General features: G+C 44.4%; 1 protein-coding gene across 3 annotated transcripts; it reads left to right on the forward strand.

Annotated features, from left to right (window-relative positions):
• Positions 1-793: 793 nt before the first annotated feature.
• JPT2 (Jupiter microtubule associated homolog 2) lies at positions 794-22,934 on the forward strand. Of its 3 annotated transcripts, none has more exons than XM_065411558.1 (5): positions 794-937; positions 9,559-9,707; positions 11,093-11,235; positions 19,233-19,281; positions 20,385-22,934. In XM_065411558.1, the coding sequence occupies exons 1-5, from the start codon at positions 894-896 to the stop codon at positions 20,552-20,554; spliced, it is 555 nt and encodes a 184-aa protein (XP_065267630.1). In that variant the 5' UTR covers positions 794-893; the 3' UTR covers positions 20,555-22,934. The 3 variants fall into 3 exon arrangements, with proteins under 3 accessions (XP_065267630.1, XP_065267631.1, XP_065267632.1); XM_065411559.1 differs by lacking the exon at positions 794-937 and adding an exon at positions 1,193-1,267; XM_065411560.1 differs by lacking the exon at positions 794-937 and adding an exon at positions 3,706-3,730.
• The last annotated feature ends 586 nt before the right edge of the window (positions 22,935-23,520 follow it).

The raw sequence follows: 23,520 nt of genomic DNA on the forward strand, positions 1-23,520 counted from the left end.
CTCTTTGTAGCCGGTAGGCAGCACCGGAAAGTCGTTTTTGTCCCGGCATTTTAGCCCTATAACCACTGGCACCAACGTGTCACGGAAATTGGCGCGAATGGCACCAATAGGGCGGCACAGTACACACAAGTAATCATGATATCTGATTTAATTAATAACCATTAACGTTTACACATTTACGCACGTTCACATTATGAGTGACTGTGTCACGACGTGAGATGATATTTTTCACGTCACACTCCTATCGCACTATTAGAGATTTTTTTGATCTTCAGGTATTTTTTCCCCGTATATTGGTGGATTTTTCCGAAAAAAATGGATGGCCGGAATGCCGCCCCCAACCACGTGCTTGCTTTGCTGCTGCCTCGAGCCAGTCCTGCTCACCAGCAGAAGTTGGTCCAATAAAAGATATCACCTCATCTACCTGGTGTCTCCTGTATCTAGGGCCCAGCGTGGCTCCAGATCCCCTGGCCTGGGCAGCTGGGGACGAATCCTAGGGACAGGCCTTCCTTAAGGAACAGAGAAGGGGGGAAGTGCCTAGACCTGTCCCGTTAAATATCGAGGGTTGCGCTCCTGGTCCTAGCCCCACACTTTGCCCAATGGCCACGCGGCTTTTCCTGAATGGCAGGTGACTGCTCCAATGGGCAGGGGGACAGGGTGAGCCACGAAGCGGGTGTTTTAAAGCTTCCCACCCAGGTCGCGTGGGCGTGTACCTGTGGGAGTGTGCTGCCTGTGGTAGGCTGCTCGACGTGATTGGCGGACACGCCAGCCAATGGGTTAGCAGGGCGGGCCGGGGCGCTACCTGTTGTCTAGGCGGCCGGAACGAGCTCAGCCAGCGAGAGGCAGCCGCCGAGCCGAGTCACCAGCGTACGATCTCTTGGCTCGCTGCTGCTATGTTCCAGGGGCCGGAGGCCGAGTCCGCCAAGCCCAGCTCTAGGTACCTGCGGTGGCCGGCGGCAGGGCCCGGCCTTCCCCAGGGCGGGGCGCAGGGAGCGCAGGCTTCTGCCCCGCGGGGGCGGCGGGAAGCGGCCCTGGGGACTGGGGAGGCTTCCTCCTGGGCGGGCGTAGGCTGCGGGGTCGCTCCGGGGACTGCGCCCATATCCCCCTTCCCTATCTGGGTGTTACCCTCCCCCCACCGCCAGGGGCGGAGGCAGGACGCCTGGGTTCTGTTCCTCGGGCTCCTGCGTGTGACCGTGGGCAGGGGGGGTGACCTTGCCCTTCCTCAGTGTCCCTGGCTGGTCCCAAAGGGCTGCCTGGAGGGGGCGAGGTGAGTGTTCGCTCTCGTTTAAAGGGGCCGGGCGCTTACCCTCTATGGCTGCCTGCAGTGCGCTGGCCTGGGCGTGCGGTGGGAGGAGGACGGGAAGCTCCAGTAGTTCAGATTACGGTAGCATCTCGAGGCTGCAATATGGAATGGGGCCCTATTGTGCTGGACAGTGTAAACACGTATTCGGTGTGCTGGAGAACGTTCCGTCTCTCCTGACTGCCCGGATTACTACCAGGCTTTGGCGGTGCTGGGTATGTGAGAGTCAGTGACTAGGAATCCACACCCCACTCCTTGCTGGAGTCTTTCCATGGAGAATTACACTGCTGGGAGGAGAGTCAGATGGTCTGTCCCTCGCTGGCTCCCAGGAAGGTTTCTAGTCCTGGAAGAAGGGCCAGGCTACCTGGTGCCACTTCCCACTACAGGGCTAACTTAGGTTGGCTTGCGGAAGGGAACTGGATCATGCTGTTTGGTACTGTATATGTCTTTGCAGAGATCCCGTGCAGCAGCAAGCTTTATTTAAGTGGCTGTTGGGTTTCTTTATGAGCAAATACCCTTACAATGTGTCTGCACTCCTCCTTCCTTCTCAATGGGGCCACGTGGCTCTGTGATATGATGGAAGGAGACTAGTTTTACTTTTGAATTTGCAGTTCAAGTTTCTTTTTAAAGAAAGTTACGAAATTATGAGGCCCCTTTCAGTTTATCTAACTTTCAAAGTCCAAAATAAGCTATAACTTGAATTTTGAAGGGCTGCCATGAAAACTGCACACTCAGTATAACCCCTGAAGAGTTTTCTGTTTTCACTTTTGGCAGCTTGGGAACTGTTTTCTTCATAACTCATAGGCTGTATTGCATGGAGTCTGGACTGTAGGGATGAACTCTTCTAATAGGAAACCATGAAGCTGTGGTTGCAGGAACAATCTGTATCGTGGCAGTGTTTACGCTGCGTTTGGAAGGCAAAATCTTCTTCAGCTGTTGTATACAGTAACACTAACATTTATTTGAGTGGATCTTCAAATAAGGCAGGCATCTGATTTGCTAATGCTGCAGTGCATCATATATTGGATCTATGCCCTGTTGCTGTATTGTGGTCTCTGAGATGGTTCCTGTATCTATGAACAAATGGTGCTTTTAGAAGAATTCACATCACTAGTCATATGGAACTTTTCCCCCAACACTTATTCTAGTCAGCATGCTGACAATTTATTCATTGATAATACAGATACCCTTTGCAGTTGTCATGTTTAGAGGCCTGTTTTATTTGTGTGCCTAATTCAAAATCAATCATCAACATCTGGAAGCATGGCAAAATAAATCCTCTTAACACAGACTCTCTGTAATACAGCAAGCCTCTAAAAGGAGGTAAAAACTACTCTTTGTATGAAATTACTAAAAATCACACACTGCAATGGGGCACACTGAATACCATTATAAAACTTTTCATATTAAAGCTGCTGGCTGAGTAATTTTCCAATCAAGAAACCTACTTCAGGGACGGTTCTTCACCGTCACCCGGATTGCTATAGCAATGTACACATTGTTAAATGTTAAATCATCTTTAAAGTAATAGAGCCAAAAGACTATCCAAATGACAGATTTATCATTTTAAAAGCAGTTATGGCAAAGAATGACTTAGTACCTTTTTTACCATACATTTTGAATCATCATTCCTGGTTGGCTTTTGGTGCTGCAGAAATAGTAGTTCTGTGCTGCTCTGTCTTATGCATCTTCAACAAAACTGTGTGTGCCAACTTCAGTTTCCTTTAGAACTAATTTATTTTTTGCTTTGCACATTACTTGTCTTTTCTTCACCTGGCAGCTAAAGTCTTGCTCTGACTGGTGTGTATTGATTTGGAACACAAAGATGCCACTTCTAAATCAATAATGGCAGAGCAGAAGAACATTGTGTTTCTCTGGGAGTAGGTATTTAGTAAAACCCCTACTTGCTTACTGGACTAAAAAGCTGTAACTTAGCAAGCAGTATTTAATGAGTAATAAAAACTCCTTGGGTATGATGAAAGATAGTAAAGCTGGAGGTCTGGTTTAAAGATGTTGCATTTTGTCATAAACATCTGGTATTGGAAGCTTCCATTCAAAGAACTAGCTGTTGTGGGAGTTGAAGCGGAAAAGGGAACAACATCCGGGCAGCTGAAGCACTCTAAGAATAAGGCTATCTCATAAGAGCCAAGTGTGCTGACCGACTACTGCATTTTTGGTTGGCTGCTTACTAGTCATCTCAGTGGTAGTATATAATAGTGCAAAAAAGTAACAGACTGATCTGTCCTGCCTAATTAGAATTGATTATGAACCTGATAACATTTTCTTTCTGTAGGAAGTCAAGTATCAAAGGGGTAGCCGTGTTAGTCTGGATCTGTAAAAGCAACAGAGTCCTGTGGCACCTTATAGACTAACAGACGTATAGGAGCATGAGCTTTCGTGGGTGCATGTAGTGGAAACTTCCAGGAGCAGGTATAAATATGCAAGCAAGAGTGAGTAAGGCTAGAGATAATGAGGTTAGTTCAATCAGGGAGGATGAGGCCCTCTTCTAGCAGTTGAGGTGTGAACACCAAGGGAGGAGAAACTGCTTTTGTTGTTGGCTAGCCATTCACAGTCTTTGTTTAATCCTGAGCTGATGGTGTCAAATTTGCAGATGAACTGAAGCTCAGCAGTTTTTCTTTGTTCATCTGCAAATTTGACACCATCAGCTCAGGATTAGAATATAGATATTCAGGCCTGCCTGTACTTTAAGAACTTAAGTGTATTTGTATCACGTAGCTAGTTATAGAGGTATAAAAGAAAGAATCAGAATCACAAGTGTGCCTGTCTATTGGCCTTCTCTCACTGGGATAGTCTGAGGCCTTGTTCTTAGGCTAAGGCCTTTGGCTAAGCAGCAGGGGCAGCCATTAGCTGGGAAGCGTACAGTCACATCCTCACATTCCAATCCAGTCACATTGAAATAAGGTGGTATTGGGCTGTTAAGAAGACGATCCTGTCTTGATGGTGCCCATCACCACCAGATAAAGAAACAGATCTTAAGATGGTTAAAGAAAACTTAGTTTGATAGCATCCTGTTTGGCAAGAAATCACTTATCAATGATTGTGGTTGTGAAACCCTCATTTCTGTATTGTTTTATCTTTATGGCCCTCACTTTTCTATTGTTAATCTGTCTGGTTCTCTAATTGTTTCTGTCTGCTGTATAATTAATTTTGCTAGGTGTAAGTTAATTAGGATAGTGGGATATAATTGGTTAGAGAATTATGTTACAATATGTTAGGATTGGTTAGATCATTTTCAGTAAAATGATTGGTTAAAGTATAGCTGAGAATATTACTATATAAACTGGAGTCAAACAGGAAGTGGGTGGGAAAATTGGAATCATAGAAGATATGGGTTGGAAAAGACCTCAGGAGGTCATCTAGTCCAACCCCTTGCTCAAAGCAGGACCAACACCAACTAAATCATCCCAGCCAGGGCTTTGTCAAGCCGGGCCTTAAAAACCTCTAAGGATGGAGATTCCACCACCTCCTTAGGTAACCCATTCCAGTGCTTTACCACCCTCCTAATGAAATAGTGTTTCCTAATATCCAGCCTAGATCTCCCCCACTGCAACTTGAGACCATTGCTTCTAGGTACACCGGGGGAAGGAGACCAAAGCCCTGAGGTAAGTGGGGAAGTGGGACACCAGGAGAAAGCATGAGCAGGAGAGTGCAAGAGGGGAGGACTCTTGCCTCATATGGAGAAAGCAGGATGATCAGCGAGTTATTTTAGGTGCCTATACACAAATGCAAGAAGCCTGGGAAACAAACAGGGAGAACTGGAAGTCCTGGCACAGTCAAGGAATTATGATGTGATTGGAATAACAGAGATTTGGTGGGATAACTCACATGACTGGAGTACTGTCATGGATGGGTATAAACTGTTCAGGAAGGAGAGTCAAGGCAAAAAAGGTGGGGGGAGTTGCATTGTATGTAAAAGAGCAGTATGACTGCTCAGAGCTCCAGTATGAAACTGCAGAAAAACCTGAGTCTCTGGATTAAGTTTAGAAGTGTGAGCAACAAGGCTGATGTCATGGTGGGAGTCGGCTATAGACCACCAGACCAGCGGGATGAGGTGGACAAGGCTTTCTTCAGGCAACTAATAGAAGTTACTAGATCACAGGCCCTGGTTCTTGTGCGGGACTTAAATCACCCTGATATCTGCTGAGCGAGCAATACAGCAATGCACAGACAATCCAGGAAGATTTTGAAAAGTGTAGAGGACAATTTCCTTGTGCAAGTGCTGGAGAAACCAACTACAGGCAGAGCTCTTCTTGACCTGTTGCTCACAAACAGGGAAGAATTAATAGGGAAATCAAAAATGGATGGGAACCTGGGAGGCAGTAACCATGAGATGGTTGAGTTTAGGATCCTGACACAAGGAAAAAAGGAGAGCAGCAGAATAGGGTCCCTGGACTTCAGAAAAGCAGACTTTGACTCCCTCAGGGAACTGATGGGCAGGATCCCCTGGGGGAATAACATGAGGGGCAAAGGAGTCCAGTAGAGCTGGCTGTATTTTAAAGAATCCTTATTGAAGTTGCAGGAACAAACCATCCCGATGTGTAGAAAGAATAGTAAATATGGCAGGCGACCAGCTTGGCTTAACAGTGAGATCCTTGCTGATCTTAAACACAAAAAAGAAGCTTACAAGAAGTGGAAGATTGGGGACCAGGGAGGAGTATAAAAATATTGCTCAGGCATACAGGAGTGAAATCAGGAAGGCCAAATCACACTTGGAGTTGCAGCTAGCAAGGGATGTTAAGAGTAACAAGAAGGGTTTCTTCAGGTATGTTAGCAACAAGAAGAAGGTCAAGGAAAGTGTGGGGCCCCTTACTGAATGGGGGAGGCAACCTAGTGACAGGATGTCACAGCTAATGTACAGTGACAGCTAATGTACTCAATGCTTTTTTTTTTTTTTTTTTTTTTTTTTGCTTCTGTCTTCACGAACAAGGTCAGCTCCCAGACTACTGCACTAGGCAGCACAGTATGGAGAGGAGGTGACCAGCCCTGTGTGGACAAAAGTGGTTCAGGACTATTTAGAAAAGCTGGATGAGCACAAGTCCATGGGGACGGATGCGTTGCATCCAAGGGTGCTAAAGGAGTTGGCGGATGTGATTGCAGAGCCATTGGCCGTTATGTTTGAAAACCCATGGCGAACGGGGCAGGTCCCGGATGACTGGAAAAAGGCTTATGTAGTGCCCATCTTTAAAAAAGGGAAGGAGGAGGATCCGGGAAACTACAGGCCAGTCAGCCTCACCTCAGTCCCTGGAAAAATCATGGAGCAGGTCCTCAAGGAATCAATTTTGAAGCATTTAGAGGAGAGGAAAGTGATCAAGAACAGTCAGCATGGATTCACCAAGGGCAAGTCATGCCTGACTAACCTAATTGCCTTCTATGATGAGATAACTGGCTCTGTGGATGAGGGGAAAGCGCAGTGGATGTGTTATTCCTTGACTTTAACAAAGCTTTGGTACGGTCTCCCACAGTATTCTTGCCAGCAAGTTAAAGTAGTATGGGCTGGATGAATGGACTATAAGGTAGATAGAAGCTGGCTAGATCATTGGGCTCAACGGGTAGCGATCAATGGCTCCATGTCTAGTTGGCAGCAGAGTGCCCCAAGGGTCAGTCCTGGGGCTGGTTTTGTTCAATATCTTCATTAATGATCTGCAGGATGGCGTGGATTGCACCCTCAGCAAGTTTGCAGATGACACTAAACTGGGAGGAGTGGTAGATATGCTGGAGTGTAGGGATAGGATACAGAGGAACCTAGACAAATTAGAGGATAGGGCCAAAAGAAATCTGATGAGGTTCAGCAAGGACAAGTGCAAAGTCCTGCACTTAGGACGGAAGAATTCCATGCACTGCTACAGACTATGGACCGAGTGGCTAGGCAGCAATTCTGCAGAAAAGGACCTAGGGATTACAGTGGACAAGAAGCTGGATATGAGTTTTGTTGCCAAGAAGGCTAACTGCATTTTGGGCTGTATAAGTAGGAGCATTGCCAGCAGATCGAGGGATGTGATCATTCCCCTCTATTCGGCATTGGTGAGGCCTCATCTGGAGTATTGCATCCAGTTTTGGTCCCCCCACTACAGAAGGGATGAGGACAAATTGGAGAGAGTCCAGGGGAGGACAACTAAAATGATCAGGGGGCTGGAGCACGTGACTTACGAGGAGAGGCTGAGGGAACTGGGCTTGTTTAGTCCGCAGAAGAGAAGAGTGAGGGGGGATTTGATAGCTGCTTTTAACTACCTGAAAGGGGGTTCCAAAGAGGATGGATCTAGACTGTTCTCACTGGTAGCAGATGACAGAACAAGGAGTAATGGTCTCAAGTTGCAGTGGGGGAGGTTTAGGTTGGATATTAGGAAACACTTTTTCACTAGGAGGATGGTGAAGCACTGGAATGGATTACCTAGGGAGGTGGTGGAATAGTCTTCCTTAAAGGTTTTTTAGGCCTGGCTTGACAAAGCCCTGTCTTGGATGATTTAGTTGGGGATTGGTCCTGCTTTGAGCAGGGGGTTGGACTAGATGACTTCCTGAGGTCCCTTCTAACCCTGATATTCTATGATTCTTGTTCTGTTATCTGCCGCCACTGAGAACAGCTGAGCTCCATCCTCTTTGGAGCCCCCCTTCTGGTAGTTGAAGGCTGCTATCAAATCCCCCCTCATTCTTCTCTTTTACAGACTAAACAAGCCCAGTTTCCTCAAGCCTCTTCTCGTAAGTCATGTGCCCCAGCCCCCTGATCATTTTCGTTGCCCTTTGCTGGACTCCCTCCAATTTGTCCACATCCTTTCTGTAGTGGGGGCCCCAAAACTGGATGCAATATTCCACATATGGTCTCACCAGAATAGAGGGGGAATAATCATTTCCCTCGATCTGCTGGCAATGCTCTTACTAATGCAGGAATCGTGGTACTCCCACATCTTGAATATTGCATACAGATGTGGTCTCCTCATCTCAAAAAAGATATACTGGCATTAGGAAAAAGTTCAGAAAAGGGCAACTAAAATGATTAGGGATTTGGAACGGGTCCCATATGAGGAGAGATTAAAGAGTCCAAGACTTTTCAGCTTGGAAAAGAGGAGACGGGGGATATGATAAAATCATGAGTGGTGGAGAAAGTGAATAAGAAAAAGTTATTTACTTGTTCCCATAATATAAGAACTAGGGGCCACCAAATGAAATTAATGGGCAGCACGTTTAAAACAAATAAAAGGAAGTTCTTCACACAGCGCACAGTCAACCTGTGGAACTCCTTGCCTGAGGAAGTTGTGAAGGCTAGGACTATAGCAGGGTTTAAGAGAACTAGATAAATTCATGGAGGTTAAGTCCATTAATGGCTATTAGCCAGGATGGGTAAGGAATGGTGTCCCTAGCCTCTGTTTGTCAGAGGGTGGAGATGGATGGCAGGAGAGAGATCACTTGATCATTACCTGTTAGGTTCACTCCCTCTGGGGCACCTGGTATTGGCCACTGTCGGTAGACAGAATACTGGGCTGGATGGACCTTTGGTCTGACCCAGTATAGCTGTTCTTATGCTTGCTAGAAATTGATCCCAATAAACATCGCATTGTCTGTACTTTGGACTTCTGGTCTTTTGCTGCTTGCTGTCTGTGTGACAAGAACCAGGGAAGTGGGAGGGTAAAGGGAAAGCCCTCTAACATAGGGCTGACTCTAATCTTGCTTTAGCAAGTATATCGGTCTTCCTTCATTTGCTTACTATCTCTAAGTTTGCTTTGCTCAAGTGGAAACTACAGATAAATCTACACTTTTATACAAGAAAATGTCAAGCCAAAGGAAATGTTGCTGTGTATTAACATGAGGGTTATGTCCAAGTCCTGGAATGTAACCCTTCAGGCTGGAATTATTACAGTAGTATAAGGTCACAAAGGGATTATATTCAGGCCAGAACTAGTATCTGTATCAAACTGTCAAACTAATTACTAGAATAACATTCTGAATATTTTATCTTCTGGAAGAGGCAGATATGGCACCCCACTACTGCTCAATGTTGACTTACAAATGTTTGTTATAGTTTGGTCCTTGACAACCAGACAAGTATGTGAATTTTAATGATAGACCTGCACACAGTATTCCTAACTCTGGTCTGCTAATCCCAAATTATGTAGTATAAAAAATTGAGCACTTTAACCAAATTTAATCTTAACTTTGGGGATGGGGAGGAATGTGGCAAACATGCTGAATGCAGTAGACTTCAAATAAGTTGGCATCTGTCAGTAACTGTTAATGTTCTGCAACAGAGTATTGAAACCCCCTGGAGGAGGCTCTAGTAATCTGTTTGGGAGCACAGAAGAAGTTTCCTCTTCCAGCAGACCACACAGAATGGCATCTAGCATCTTTGGAGCAGCTGAGGAACCGCAGAACTTTCCAAAAAGAACATACCCTCCAGGTGAGAACACCAGTTTCTTTAGGGAAACCACTGAGAAGAGGTATATCTGATTCTGGGTTGGAAGATATATTTGGGTCTTGTACAATGTTCATGTTCCAGCTCAGTATTCTAGAGCAATGTAGCAGGTAAATATCAATGCAACAGCAATTTTTGCTGTCCCTGTAAACTATACACTGCTGCTAGCTGATTGAGCTTGCGCACTAAACCCAATCAGGGAACATTCAATCATGAGTGCTGAGTTTAGCTCTAAACTGAACTTTGTGCTGTAAAATAGAGTACTTTTTCTCCTGATGAGCCATCAGGCTGACTTTATTAAATATAGGGATTGGGGAAATCATTAATCTACCCGCTAGGCTTAAAGGACTTAAAACATTGAACAAAGCTAATGTGGGATAAGAGTTTTGGTAGCCTTTTTTCTGCCTGTAGGCAGCAATGAGACTACTCTGCCCACTTATAAGAACCTTGAAGTAGCCATTTTTATGCTTGAAATAGAATTGATATTGCACTGTGTAAATGTACATGAGGGTGATGTTTCTGCTTGCATATTTAGTGTGAGCTTTCGTTACATGGATAGTTTTAGTGGTGATAAGCTTGCCAGCAGTGAAATATGGGGCATTAGGTAAATAGTTACCATTAGTCCAATATGGCAGCTATTAACTATACAAACCACTGATGAAAACTTACTGTTTGAAGTGAAATTACTGTACAGAATTGAACAAAGCATGAATTAGAATGGCATGTAAAGTTAGATTGCTACATTGGACTTTACTAGAAGTTCTTGGTTTAAAAAAAATAATTTATTTTTTTTAAACCATAGGCAACTTTCTAGCCCTGCCTGTTTGCAGCCATTGAGATGCAAGTGCTCAAGACTATACAGTAACTACTGTATGATGTCTAAGTCTGTGTCTGCATTGGCAGAACTCAGGCCTGTAGTTTTTTGGCCTAAGCTATAGCATAGGTATGATACCACCAGGTTGCCCAATCCTACTAGAGAATTGGAGATCTCTTTCCTAATGTAGCCACCATGTAGTGTCGGGGAGGTGGGCAGGGGGGAGAGACACTTGGAGGATCCATTCCAGAGACTTTTCCAGCTGAAATGGTGACATACACAAAGAAACTACTTCAGCTCTATCTAACAGATGTAAATCCAAGATTTTTCTGAATTCTGGTGACAAAAGTATTAAGTATTTTCAGGATATTGTAGTAAGCAAAATTCTAAGATTTCTGGACTTAAGGTACAGATTCAGTTAGTGATACCGAAAACCTCAAACTTGGATATTTGACTGTTTTTAATCACATCTTAGTTAACGTTTTAAAGAAAGTTATAAGGGAAGAATACAGAACAGTTAAAACCCTTTTCCAAGTAACTGTTAATTACCTTGCAGGGGGGAAAGGAAGTGGTATCTTTGAGGATCCTAGCCCTGTCCAGTCTCGTCAACGCATGAATCCGCCTGGTGGGAAGACAAGTGATATCTTTGGGTCTCCAGTACCTGCCAGCCCTGTTCGAGCACACCCAAACAAACCCAAGGTATTTGTACTGCTGTGGCTTTGAAAATGGTTTAAAACAAATTGCTAAGAGGGCTTGCTATAATCTGGTAGAGCTAATGTTCTGAACAAGGCTCCTATGTACTATGTGGCATGTTAATCCTACATTATGCCTCAGGAAACCCCAAATTAGTCAGCACTGCCTCCACAACCCTCTTCTAGTCAAGGATCCCTTGTTACTTTTGATAGTAAACTCACTTATGCTGCATCAGTTCTCAGTGTGTTGCAGATTTTTGTACGTAAAAATATACAGTTGCACTGTGGAGGTATGAGGGGGAAGCCGAAAGCTTTTGCAGTTGGATACAGGAGAACTGGTGCTCTTGTCATCCAGATAAGGTGTAGGAGGCTGTCTTCTGACAACCAGGAGGCATTTCAGGCTTTTTGAATTGGAAGGAGATGGATCTCCTTGCTGCTTTTTCAATGGGGGTGCTGACTTCAAATTTGGGAGGTGCTGAATTTCTTACTATTTATTCACCTTCTTCACAAGGCTTGACATAAACTAGCTGCCTTTTGCATCCCATCTCAATATACACAACAACATTCATTTGACTTTCTACTAAAATGATCAGCAATGAAATAGCTAATTTTAATGTCAGCCTTACCCTCCATTAAGCTTTAGTCCCAACACCCCGTTATTTCACACTATCTGCAGATTCAAGCACATGTCAATATATCGGTTTATATTTTCATTTTTGAGGTTCTCAACAGCAATGGTTAGAGACCTGTTTTTGTGTACAGAAGCTTAGATTCTGGTGCACAGTTGTGGCAGTCATAGGACTACTATGTCGCAATTTACTTGGCTGCATAATCACATTAGACACAAGGTCATAGCTATGAGCAAACATTCTTCTGGGGGGAAACAAGAATGTAAATATTTGCCACTTATGTACCATGTTCTTGCATAGTAGATTGGCTCCTGCATCTTGGCTGGTTAACTCGTTCCTTAAGTTGAAATTGCACCACTGAGTGAGTCAGCCATCATACGGGCAAAGTTCTTGACAAGTGGAGAGTCTTGGAAACATACTATCTATTAAGCAGTAGTGTTAATGGAACCTGTGCTCCACTAAAATTTCTGCTGAAGGGAAACTGATGGTGGTAGCTTTATTGCTTCTAAAGTTCTAGTTGACCAATGTTACTATTATCTAAATTAAGAACATAGAACTAAACTTGAGGCAGGAGTCAGAAGTAATATTCTTTGTCCCAACCTCTTATGCAGTCCTGCCAGTATTGACTCCAAGGGATTTGGGTCATAGGAAGAAACTGAGAATTTTGAGGGCTGGGTGTATGCCTGCTCAGGGGTCTGGTGTTACTTTAGAGGAGGTGTGTTTTGCTTCTCTTCCTACCCTCTGCATTGGATAGCTCTGGGGTAGCACTGCTGTGAAGTTGGCTCCACTCTCTAGAAACACAATTTTGCCCAGCCCTGGAACTTAGCGCTGGATGTGGGGAGGGCTGCATGGACCATTGTAATTTGGGATGGAGCAGGGATGCAGTGGGAGCAGCAAGAGGAGGGGGATGAAATCATTCTCTTGGGTTTTAGGTAGAATTCTAGTCAGTTGCTCACCCTCAGAGCATGCAGCCCAGTATGTGTATCCTCTTGCAACCTACTTTAAGCTCTCACCTCAATGATTGAGAAATGCTTGAGTACTCGCTTGAGAGAATTTACACTGTTGGGTAATGTGATGCTGTCTTTAAAGAGGGGGTTAAAAGTAAAAAAATCTTTTAATGTCATTTTCATGCCAGCCCTTTCTGCTGGGGGTGAAACTATCATAGAAACAGTAGAACCGTAATGATTTGATGTACTAGGCACTTTAATGAATTGTATTGATTTGACTACAGCAGTCTTGGTGTGAGGAGATCCTTTGAAGCCATGCTTGCTCATCACAGCTGATTCCTAAATCTGAAAATGGGTCAGGGAGGGTGGGTGAAAACTGTCCTTAGGCTCATCTGACACAGTAATTCAAATTACTCTGGATACTTCACTGAGCGTTTATTGCTGAGACACCCACTGGAGCACTGAAGAGCTTGCTGTTCTGGGTCTGAACACTTCCTGCTATTTTTCGGTGCCAGTGGGTACTTGTAGAAAGAGTCTTGCAAGATAATAGTCTAGAATGGATATAGATCCAAAGGTAGAAAGTCTTAAGGATCTAATGGACTATTGCTGTATCTTGCTTCTGTGGGTTGTCTTGGTATGACATACAGGAGGTCAAGTAAGGTGTCTATGGAAAGGTTGTAATTTGCTAGTTATGATTATGCTGACTGTGTATCATTTTTATATTTGACGTTATGAATATTGGCTATGTACTTGTACTCAATGTTTGATTCTAAGTAGCATCAGTGAAGCATTGGGTCAGCTTCTTGAGAAAGGACTATTCTGAGTAATTGCCCAATCAGGAAACACTTAACTGACAATGGACTTTGGGAGACGCCAATCCACATCTGAGCTTTCCTGGGAACGTTCTAACATGTAAACAATGGCGAAGGCCTGCGAAAAGCTGAATCATTCATGGACATGTGACTTGCCCAGGTGGCTACAAACTCCATCTTGTTGCTGTGATTTTGCACAGAAGAACAAAAGGGAGAGAATATAAAAGGCCCTGAAAGCCTCTCCATTTTGTCTTCAGCTGGCTCAAGAGATGGCCTCTCCACTCCAAAGAGATGCCTTAAAGAAACTGGAACAAAGGACAGTAACTACGGGTGTGTGAGTGATTGCTGGACCCAAGCCATAAACTACAACGTTGGCCTGAAAAGGATTGGGCCCAGACTAGGAAGGAGTCCAGTCTGTGAAAGAAGCTTATTGGAACATCTCAGAGTACTGAATTCAGTTTCTTAATGTATTAGGCTTAGACTTGTGTTTGATTTGGCTTGGTAACAGACAGAACAAAGTAAGTTATTACTTGAAACCACTTAAATCCTACTTTTTATACTTCATAAAATCACTTTTGTTAATTACTTACTCTGTTAATTAATAAATACCTGGGGGAGCAAACAGCTGTGCATATCTCTCTATTAGTGTTATAGAGGGCGGAGAATTTATGAGTTTACCCTCTATAAAGCTTTATACAGAGTAAAACGGATTTATTTGGGGTTTGGATCCCATTGGGAGCTGCGTGCTGGAGACAGGAGCACTTCTTAAGCTGTTTTGAGTTAAGTCTGCAGCTTTGGGGGCGTGGTTCAGACCCTGGGTCTGTGTTGCAGCAGGCTTGCATGTCTGGCTCAACAAGGCAGAGTTCTAAAGGCCCAAACTGACAGAGAAAACAGGCTCAGAGGTAGTCTCAGCACATCAGGTGACAGTCAAAAGGGGGTCTCTGTGACCAAACCTGTCACAGTGGCGTAGTCGGCAGGATTTGTGCACAGCTGATTGCTGTGAGACACTAGTAGCGATTTTAAGTGAGTTTTAAGTGTGGTGGCCGGAGAACAGACGAAGTGGTTACTGGTTCATCTTTTTGTTTATTTCGGGTGAGGGAAATAAGCACAAGAAAACAGGAAAATGACTACCAGTGAGGCAGCTACAAAACTAGAGCTGGCCAGACTGTACGCGGAAGAAAAGGCAAAGGACCGTGAGTTTCAAATGTGGCAGGCAGAATTGAGGCTCAAAGAAGCAGCTGCAGCCAGGGAAACCATGGAGGCCCAGAAATAGGCTGCAGCCAGGGAAACCATGGAGGCCCAGAAACAGGCTCAAATTGAGCTGCCCTGGAGTTAAAAAACCAGAGAAATACAGGCCCAAATTGAGACCCAGAAGCATGAACTGGCTGTAATGTAGTGGAAGAGACAGAACCCTTAAGCAGCTGGCTCCACATCCCCAAAAATCCATAAATGGGAGTGGTTATGTCAGCAGTATGATGAATCCAGTGATATTGCTGAATATTTCATCACCTTTGAGAGACTGTGCACCCTCCATGCGATTTCTGAAGATCAAAAAATGACCACTTTGGTTGCAAAATTGACTAGGAGAGCTCTGGATGTATTCAATAAGATGCCTATTGATGATGCTTCAAACCATGGTAAATTTAAGGAACTGGTTTTGAAATAGTTTCAGATTACACTTGAAACCTACAGGGTTAAATTCAGGAGTCTTAAGAGGAGATCTGGATTAAGTAATGTGGCTTATGTAAATAAAATGAGAGATTTGTTAGACAAGTGGGTGAGGGGGGGAAAAGGCATTAAATGTTTTGAAGAAATGTGTGATTTTAATTACTCAGGAACAGTTCCTGAATATGTGCGGTGATGATGTAAAACAGTATTTGTGGGACAGAAAGGTGAATGCAGTGCGGGAATTAGCTGAGTTTGAAGACTCTCTTACGAGCAGTCACAAGCTGCAATTAAACATAAACCACTGGCAGAGGGCTACAGGGTTGGTGGAAAGCAGAATCACCATTTTACCCCAGGGAAAAAGGAGGCTGGGTGTTCACCTCCCCATTCCCCTGTTACTCGTCCCAAATCTCCTGTACAAGCAGAGGAGCCCAAAAGGTGCTATCGTGGTAAGTCCACTGAGCATCTGAGGAATAAACGTCCTTGGCTGAGTGGGAACAGGCAGCAGGTAACACATGAAGCTGCTGCCTCTCAGAGCACAGGGGTATCCCAGGCTGCTGCCTCTTTCCACACAGGATTTGTAAAGGTTGCTTCTACACAACCAAGCAGTGAGCATATGCATGCTGTTAAACTTAATGGCAAAGTGCTCCAAGGATGGAGAGTGCAGAAATTTCTGTGGTCAGAAGGTACCTGATCCAGGAAAAGGATTTGTTACCAGGGAAAATGGCAGAATTGGAATTGGTGGGAGGTTACAAAGTCCTTGCAACTTCAGCTAAAGTACACATGGAAACTGGTGATTTGCAGGCTGAACTGACTGTTGCAGCAGAGGCACACAATTTTGTACCGTTTCTACTGGGAGATGAATTCTTTGTGTCAGAATCTGTCCCAGGGTTTGTTAGCAGCAAGAAGGAATCTTGTGCTGAAAGCCCCAGAGGGGAGGCTAAAGTCACACATGCTGCTGGGGGAATAGGAGTGTCTCTCTTTAATTCCTCTGTAGCAGTGGAGAATGTAGCTCTGGGATGGTCATAACCAGTTCCTGTCGCCCCGGTGCTCAAGGCAGGTCCCTGTGGGAAGGGCTGGATAAAGCCAGCTACTGTCCTGTAATCATCTCCTTGGGGAGAGGGATGTTCCACCTTGTAACAGGGAGGTGTTCCCAGCTGCTGACTGCCGGAAGCTGCAGGTCAGCAGGGGATAGGGCCTGCCCTTCGGTGCAGAGACATGTATCCCAGAGATGGAGGTTTGGGTCCTGACAACCGCTGTGGTGGGAACAGACCCCAAGGACTCTGTAGCTGGAAGCAAGCCCAACCTGAGTGAAAGGGGGGGATTTTGCTGGCCAGTGAAGGGTCTGTCATAGCTGGTAGCTGTGAGCCCACAGCTGGATTAGGGTCACCTTCCCTTCTGGGGGACACAGAAGTGTCAGCCTCAGAGGGGAGCTCAGAGAGGGAAGTCCAGATGGAAGGTGGGGGGGGGGGGGGGGACAGGAGGGTCTGCCCACGTTTTGTAGGAAGGCTTTTCACCAGGAGGAGGGTGAAGGATCTGCATCTAAAATGCCAGACCCCTCACCTATGGATCGGGTTTTGAGAGAAGACTGGGGGTTAGATCTCCTGGAGGGGAGAGTCCACCTAGCTGACCTGTTGGGAACAAAGAGGGGATCTTACCAATCCAAAGCACTCCATTAAAGAATGTTGTTCCTGCTACTCTTGTAAAAGATAACATTGTCTCTTCAAGGCTGGGGGAAGAAAAACTTTGCATTTTGGAAGCTTCACAAGGGGGTGGGGTACAACCCAAAGAAATTCCCAAGGGAGGGGCGGAGGGCAGGCATGGTCGCAGTGCACCCATTTCCTTGCCAAATCCTCAAACCGATGCCTGAATTGGGAGCCTTCTCCAAAGAGACGGGAGACTCTGTGTCTAAACCCCTACCATGGTACACACAGGAATTGGGAAATGCAATAGACACTGAACAAGCTAAATTGTGTGAACAGAGCCTGTCTGCCATAGATTTGCTGTTAATCTTGCGTCTTTTGCTACTTCATCTAGGGGTCAAGACAAAGGAGTTAATACTAATGGTAAACCCTTTAAAGATGTGTGACATACCTGATTTGTGGGGAAAACTTTTGTACATGCCAAGGATGGTGACAAGACAGTTCCACAAGCATGTTGCTTTTCATCTTATACCTGTAAACAGGCTGGAAGCTTGGCACAGCAGCAAAAGCATAACAGGTCTACACTGCTGTGTGGAAGGGGAAACTGAGGCACACCACCTCATGGCATTGGTGGCTAAATGCCAAGACACCTACCCTTTAACAGATATTGTGATCTGCATTCTGTTAACAATACTACACCCCAACATGTTTTCAGGCACCTGGGGACCAGGAACCCCAAACCTTGCTAGAACACCTGTAAATGACATCATAGGGTTTAAAGGTACTGGGAGAATGTGTGACAAGAGACCAACAGGGATTTTACAAGTACTGCCTATGCCATGGACAGTGTCCAAGTCTCTGGCAGTAAGTTCAGGAGGAGGGTGTGACGTTATTGACATGAACTGTGACTGTTATCATTGTTGCAACCAAGGTCCTAGAGTTGCACCAAATCCTGTACAAAGGAGGGCAAGTAAGGTGTCTATGAAAAGGTTGGAATTTGCTAGTTATGATTATGCTGACTGTATCATTTTTATATTTGAAGTTATGAATATTGGCTATGTACTTGTATCTCAATGTTTGATTCTAAGTAGCATCAGTGAAGCATTTGGTCAGCTTCTTGCGAATGGGCAATTACTCAGAATAGTCCTATCAGGAAACACTTAACTGACAGTAGACTTTGGGAGATGTCAATCCACATCTGAGCTTTCCTGGGAACGTTCAAACTAACATGTAAACAATGGCGTCGGCCTGCAAAAAGCTGAATCATTCATGGACATGCAACTTGCCCAGGTGGCTACAAACTCCATCTTGTTGCTGTGATTTTTGCACAGAAGAACCAAGGGGTTTCCACCCACGAGAGAGAATATAAAAGGCCCTGGAGGCCTCTCCATTTTGTCGTCAGCTGGCTCAAGAGATGGCCTCTCCACTCCAAAGAGATGCCTGAAAGAAACTGGAACAAAGGACAGTAACTGCGGGGGTGTGAGTGATTGCTGGACCCAAGCCATAAACTACAATGTTGGCCTGAAAAGGATTGGGCCCAGACTAGGAAGGAGTCCAGTCTGTGAAAGAAGCTTATTGGAACATCTCTGAGGGTGAGATTTACCTGTATTCAGTTTCTTAATGTATTAGGATTAGACTTGTGTATTTGATTTGGCTTGGTAACAGAACAAAGTAAGTTATTACTTGAAACCACTTAAATCCTACTTTTTACACTTAATAAAATCACTTTTGTTAATTACTGTGTTAATACCTGGGGGAGCAAACAGCTGTGCATATCTCTCTATCAGGGTTATAGAGGGCGGAGAATTTGAGTTTACCCTTTATACAGAGTAAAATGGATTTATTTGGGGTTTGGATCCCATTGGGAGCTGGGTGTCTGGGTGCTGGAGACAGGAGCACTTCTTAAGCTGTTTTGAGTTAAGTCTGCAGCTTTGGGGGTGTGGTTCAGACCCTGCATCTGTGTTGCAGCAGGCTTGCGTGTCTGGCTCAACAAGGCAGGGTTCTGAAGGCCCAAACTGGCTCAGAGGTAGTCTCAGCACATCAGGTGACAGTCCCAAGGGGATCTCTGTGACCAAACCCGTCACAGGGATCACTGTCTCCTTAAAGAACTTGATGCTACAGTTGCTTTCACAATGCCATTGCAGGAGGCTTCATGGAGAGCAAGCTGCAGCATTTGGCTCTTAATGCAGAAATCACATGGTCTTGGTGTAAAGGATCCTTTAGGTCTAAGATTTAAGAAAAGCTTGCAGTGGAGTAGTAGTTGACCTATAGCCTATGAAGCCCTAAAACAGTTCTGATTTTACTGCAGGATCACATTGTCTTACAAGAGGCAGGAGATGCTTCAAAGGAACTGAAAGGTAAGGCAAGAGAAAACTTTCTCTGAGATGCTGTGAAGAGTATTTTGGCCTGTGTATGCAAAGAGGAAGAATAAACAAGCCTAATCCTGGTTTTCAGGACAACACAGTCAAACAAGGTCATGGCTATAGAACTTCAAACTGGGCAGTCAGACTTTCAGTATCAGTTACATGATAGGAAGTGATCCTGAAATAACCATCCAACTTCTTCTATTAAGCTGGGTCACTTTAGGTAGGGTATTGAAAGTGGGCCCTATGCTAGGCTGATATCTAGATATGGGAAGTGTGTTCCTTGATACCTGCCCTCCTAGATGGTCGGTCTGTTTTTATAGGAGACTATTTTTGTACTTAAGCCCAAGCCCTTAGAATGTGGTGGGCCAACTTGGACCATCCCATTCTGAAGCAGCAAGGACACAAGTTAACTGAACAAATTCAGATGTAACTCCCATTTCTGCAGCTCTCTCAAGCAGTTGAGCTATTCGTGTAATGTATCTGAATCTTGAGCGGAATGATCTCCTTATTTAAGTGGGGGAATGTGCAATTATTTATGATATATAAAATATTGTGGTAAACTGTTCCTCCTTCTCCCGCATTCATAGCTTGTAATTCTGGCCTTCCTTAACTGTAGCTATGGAGTAACTGATTTTCCCAGAATGCATTATTGCTCCATTACTCTCTGCTAGGTGAGAGCATAATGTAAGCTGTACTTGTGAGCTCGAAGCTCCTACCTGGCAGGGCATAGCATTTATGGGTTGGCACACTATCAGTAATAAGTGTGTGATGTCAACATTTTACAGTATATAATAATCTTACACAGCACTCTACAGAATAAGTAATGACCTAAGATGTCTAAAGAGGGGAATAAATAATTGGTGAGAACAAGATAGGAGAGTCTTGGAAGAAGTAGGCCTTGAGCAGGAAAAGTGCAGGGGTAGAGAGAGAGTGTTCAGAGCCGGGACAGCATAAGTGAAGAGGGGAGATAAAGGGAGCGGAAGGATGTGAGGGTTGGAAGGAGGGAAGAATGTACAGACTATTGAAGATGTGTATAAAAGGTAATGTTATTGCACTGCAGTGTAACCATTCTAACCGCCCTTGTCATCACACAGCTACAGAAAACAAACCACAGATGGAAGACAGAGGCGAGAAGAGAGATCTTGGGAAAGACGAGCCAGGCCCCAAGATAGATGATCATGAACCCAGACTGGGACCAAGGCCACGGTCCCACAACAAAGTCCTCAATCCCCCTGGTGGCAAATCCAGCATTGCATTCTATTAGGAACATTCACTTTCACTAATGGAGTCAGCACAGAAACTTTATCTATGGGTCCTGAGGTTTGTTTTCAGACACTTGTATGGGGACAGATACTTTAGGTGGGAGGATGGGGACTTTAGTGACTCATCTAATCCAAATGCAGGACATCTTGATGTTCAAGACTTCTGTAAAACCTGTTAGTTATGGTGCTTATGGAAATAACTGAAGACTCTTATGTGCTAGACAGTGCAGGATTCGGCGGGACAGCAGCTTAGATAGGTGCAAGAGGAGTGACCGTTTGTGGTGGGCAATTAAAAAAAAAAAAAAAATACTCTTAAGCTTTCAGCCAGTTAGTAGCTCAGACTCTTGGACCGAAGCATTTAGGTACAGTCAGTATGGTGAAATTCCATCCCAGTGGATGGGGACTTGGATGCCAGGCGTGGCATCCGTCCAATTGAGCCTAACAGGAGCTAATGCTCTCTTAGGCAGTGTATCCTAACCTTAAGAAGCTAAAAATTGATCTGCAACCATTTTAATATAGACATGCTCCATTCTAAGTGGTGGTGCTGGGTTCTGAAGAGTTCTGCTTAGTCCTTGGCCATAAGAAGAGGCTTCCTCCCCAGGTTTATTATGTTAAAACTCTCATTCATTCTTCTGTGGCAGTCTCGCAAGCCATCAAGTTGTGTAAACTTTTGGAGCACTTCAGTAATAATCTGTGCTGATATTCACTAGACAAAGAGAAAAATTATAGTTTAGTGTACTGTCTCATCCAGGCACTCCTGGAAAGATCTTATTTCACTGATGTCATGCAAGGGTGCCTCCAGCTTTCCTGGTAGGGAGGGCAGTGATTTGCCTACACACAGTTGCATCTATTGAAAGAACTCTGACAAACTACAGTAGTGTATAATTAGATTCTGGAAGCTGTCCCGGGAGATCTCTAGTGAGCCAGCTTTAATGTCCCATCACCAACCTCTAAAAGCCCTCATGTACCGATGCTTTAGCTTCTGCAGGGTCCCCCCCCTGCTCTGTCTTGGAGAAATAATGGACTGTTCTGCTTGTATCCTCCTGTAGCTTTGTTTTTTGTTTCTATGCTGACTCTGTTAGTGAAACCTCTGTTTTGTTAGCCATGGGTTGCCTTTGACTGCCTCAGTTATTCCTTGGTAGTGTGGACAATCCAAGTTGCTCATCCACAAATACTCCTGTAGCTATTTCAAGACTGTTAATCCCTGTTCATCTGCTTGGGACAGTCTAGGGATCACTGCACTACTCTTCTGGCACAGTGGCTGTTTTGAATTATGTTTGCAAGAATGTGCATTGTTTTCTCTAATTAGGTATGTGGGTTTGGGGATGGGGGGGGTTGAAGGAGGGCTCTCAAATTTCAGTTGTTAATTCTAACTGGACTTTCCTCAAACATATCAAATATTGATACTTTGGATAACACTAGGTGCTTAGACTGTTGGCCACCTGTAATGATTTTTTTTTTTTTTTTTAAACTACCTAACTCATTACATACAGGAGTTCAGGTACACCAAAGACCAAGTGGCCTTATCTACACAATGGCTCCACATACCAGTAGCTGTTCTAGCCCAGGTTCACTGAAAGCTCTTCTGAATAGTTTGTCACAGAAATAGTTATCTCTTAGCTAGGTGCTACAACAGCTTAGAGGTCATAATGATTGTTAAAGTCCCAGCAAAGATGAATGACTGACTGTACCACAGAGACTCGCAGCTGCCTTTTAACTTATGGAAGTGAAAATCCCCTCTTATAGGGTGGAAGTGGCAGGAATCTTAATGCCTCCTGTGCCTCTTCCACAGGAGGCCTGGCGCTCCTGCTGCTGGCTGCCTCTAACTGTACGACGATGGTGATCAGGATTGAGGGAGTGATATCCCAATACATCTGTTTTAGATTCATATTCCCCTATTATAGCAGTTTCCTAGTTGCTATTCCTATTTTGTAAGGGATCTCCTGTCCCCTTCTGCCTTGTTAGTGTTTAACTTTCCTTTCCTACCTGCTAACCCCTGGAAAAGCCTAGCTCATACTGGAAAGGCCAACCAGTCTGCCCTTCTGCCTTCAGCTTTTGTATTGAAGGGTTTGTCTGTGGGCAAGTCAGTGAGCTTAGATTCAAAGCTTGATATCTTATAGACTAACAGGAGCTGAAATATTGTTTTAAACAGCAGTTTCCAGCTAAGTCTTAAACTACTATGGACTTCTGTCTGCATGTGTTGGCTAGCATTTCCCTCATTGGCATACACTCTGCTCAGTGTCTCAAGTCTAAGTTTGATAAGGACGCTGCTTTTTTTTTTTTTTTTTTTTTTTTAAAACACACAGGGGCAAAAGGGGAATGGAACTTGTATTCATGTTAAATCATGGACTTCTCAATAAACCACCATATTTTGTTACTTCACTGTGTGTAGCTGGGTACTCCTGTAAATAAGTCACTGTTCTAGTCTATAGCAAACACTTTAGCCTGTGATCAAATTCCATATAACATTTCTTGTGTAATACAATGAGCCTTCTCAAACACCTACTTCCTACCACAGTTAATTTTAAAGGTGCTCCATCCTCTGACATGTTGCAGAAGCACTGTAGCCTAGAGCATGCCTGGAATCAGAATCTACACTAGCTTCCCCTGTGATGGATACAAAAATGAAAGTTCAGCAGCTTCCAACAGGCTGTGTTTAGATGCATTTTTCTGCTGTTTAAGCCTCTTTCCATAAACTTTGAAACTGTCTGAATTTGCCTTTAATTGCTTTGCTATTGAGCATCTACACTTGTCCCTAGAAATTGATCCATGTTTGTGAAAATTCATAGCTTGTAAGCCTTTTCCCTATTGAAACAAATGTAAGTGCATAAAACTGTCCTTATATATCTAGCTGCTTTTGTTCTGTAGACTAGATATTTAGACTATTACACATCCAACTCCAGATAAAATTAGACAGCATGGCAGTTGGAGAGAAATATTAACTTAAGGTGAACTACGCAGGCCCTCT

Source organism: Emys orbicularis, chromosome 10, assembly GCF_028017835.1.
Source record: "Emys orbicularis isolate rEmyOrb1 chromosome 10, rEmyOrb1.hap1, whole genome shotgun sequence".
NCBI classification, from domain to species: domain Eukaryota; kingdom Metazoa; phylum Chordata; order Testudines; family Emydidae; genus Emys; species Emys orbicularis.

Excerpts from the sequence above, each read along its gene's own strand:
- JPT2 (XM_065411558.1), top strand. The coding sequence starts at position 894 with ATGTTCCAGGGGCCGGAGGCCGAGTCCGCCAAGCCCAGCTCTAG. Across the intron at positions 938-9,558 it reads TCCGCCAAGCCCAGCTCTAG|AGTATTGAAACCCCCTGGAG; the intron begins GTACCTGCGGTG and ends GTTCTGCAACAG. Across the intron at positions 19,282-20,384 it reads TGCTTCAAAGGAACTGAAAG|CTACAGAAAACAAACCACAG; the intron begins GTAAGGCAAGAG and ends GTCATCACACAG.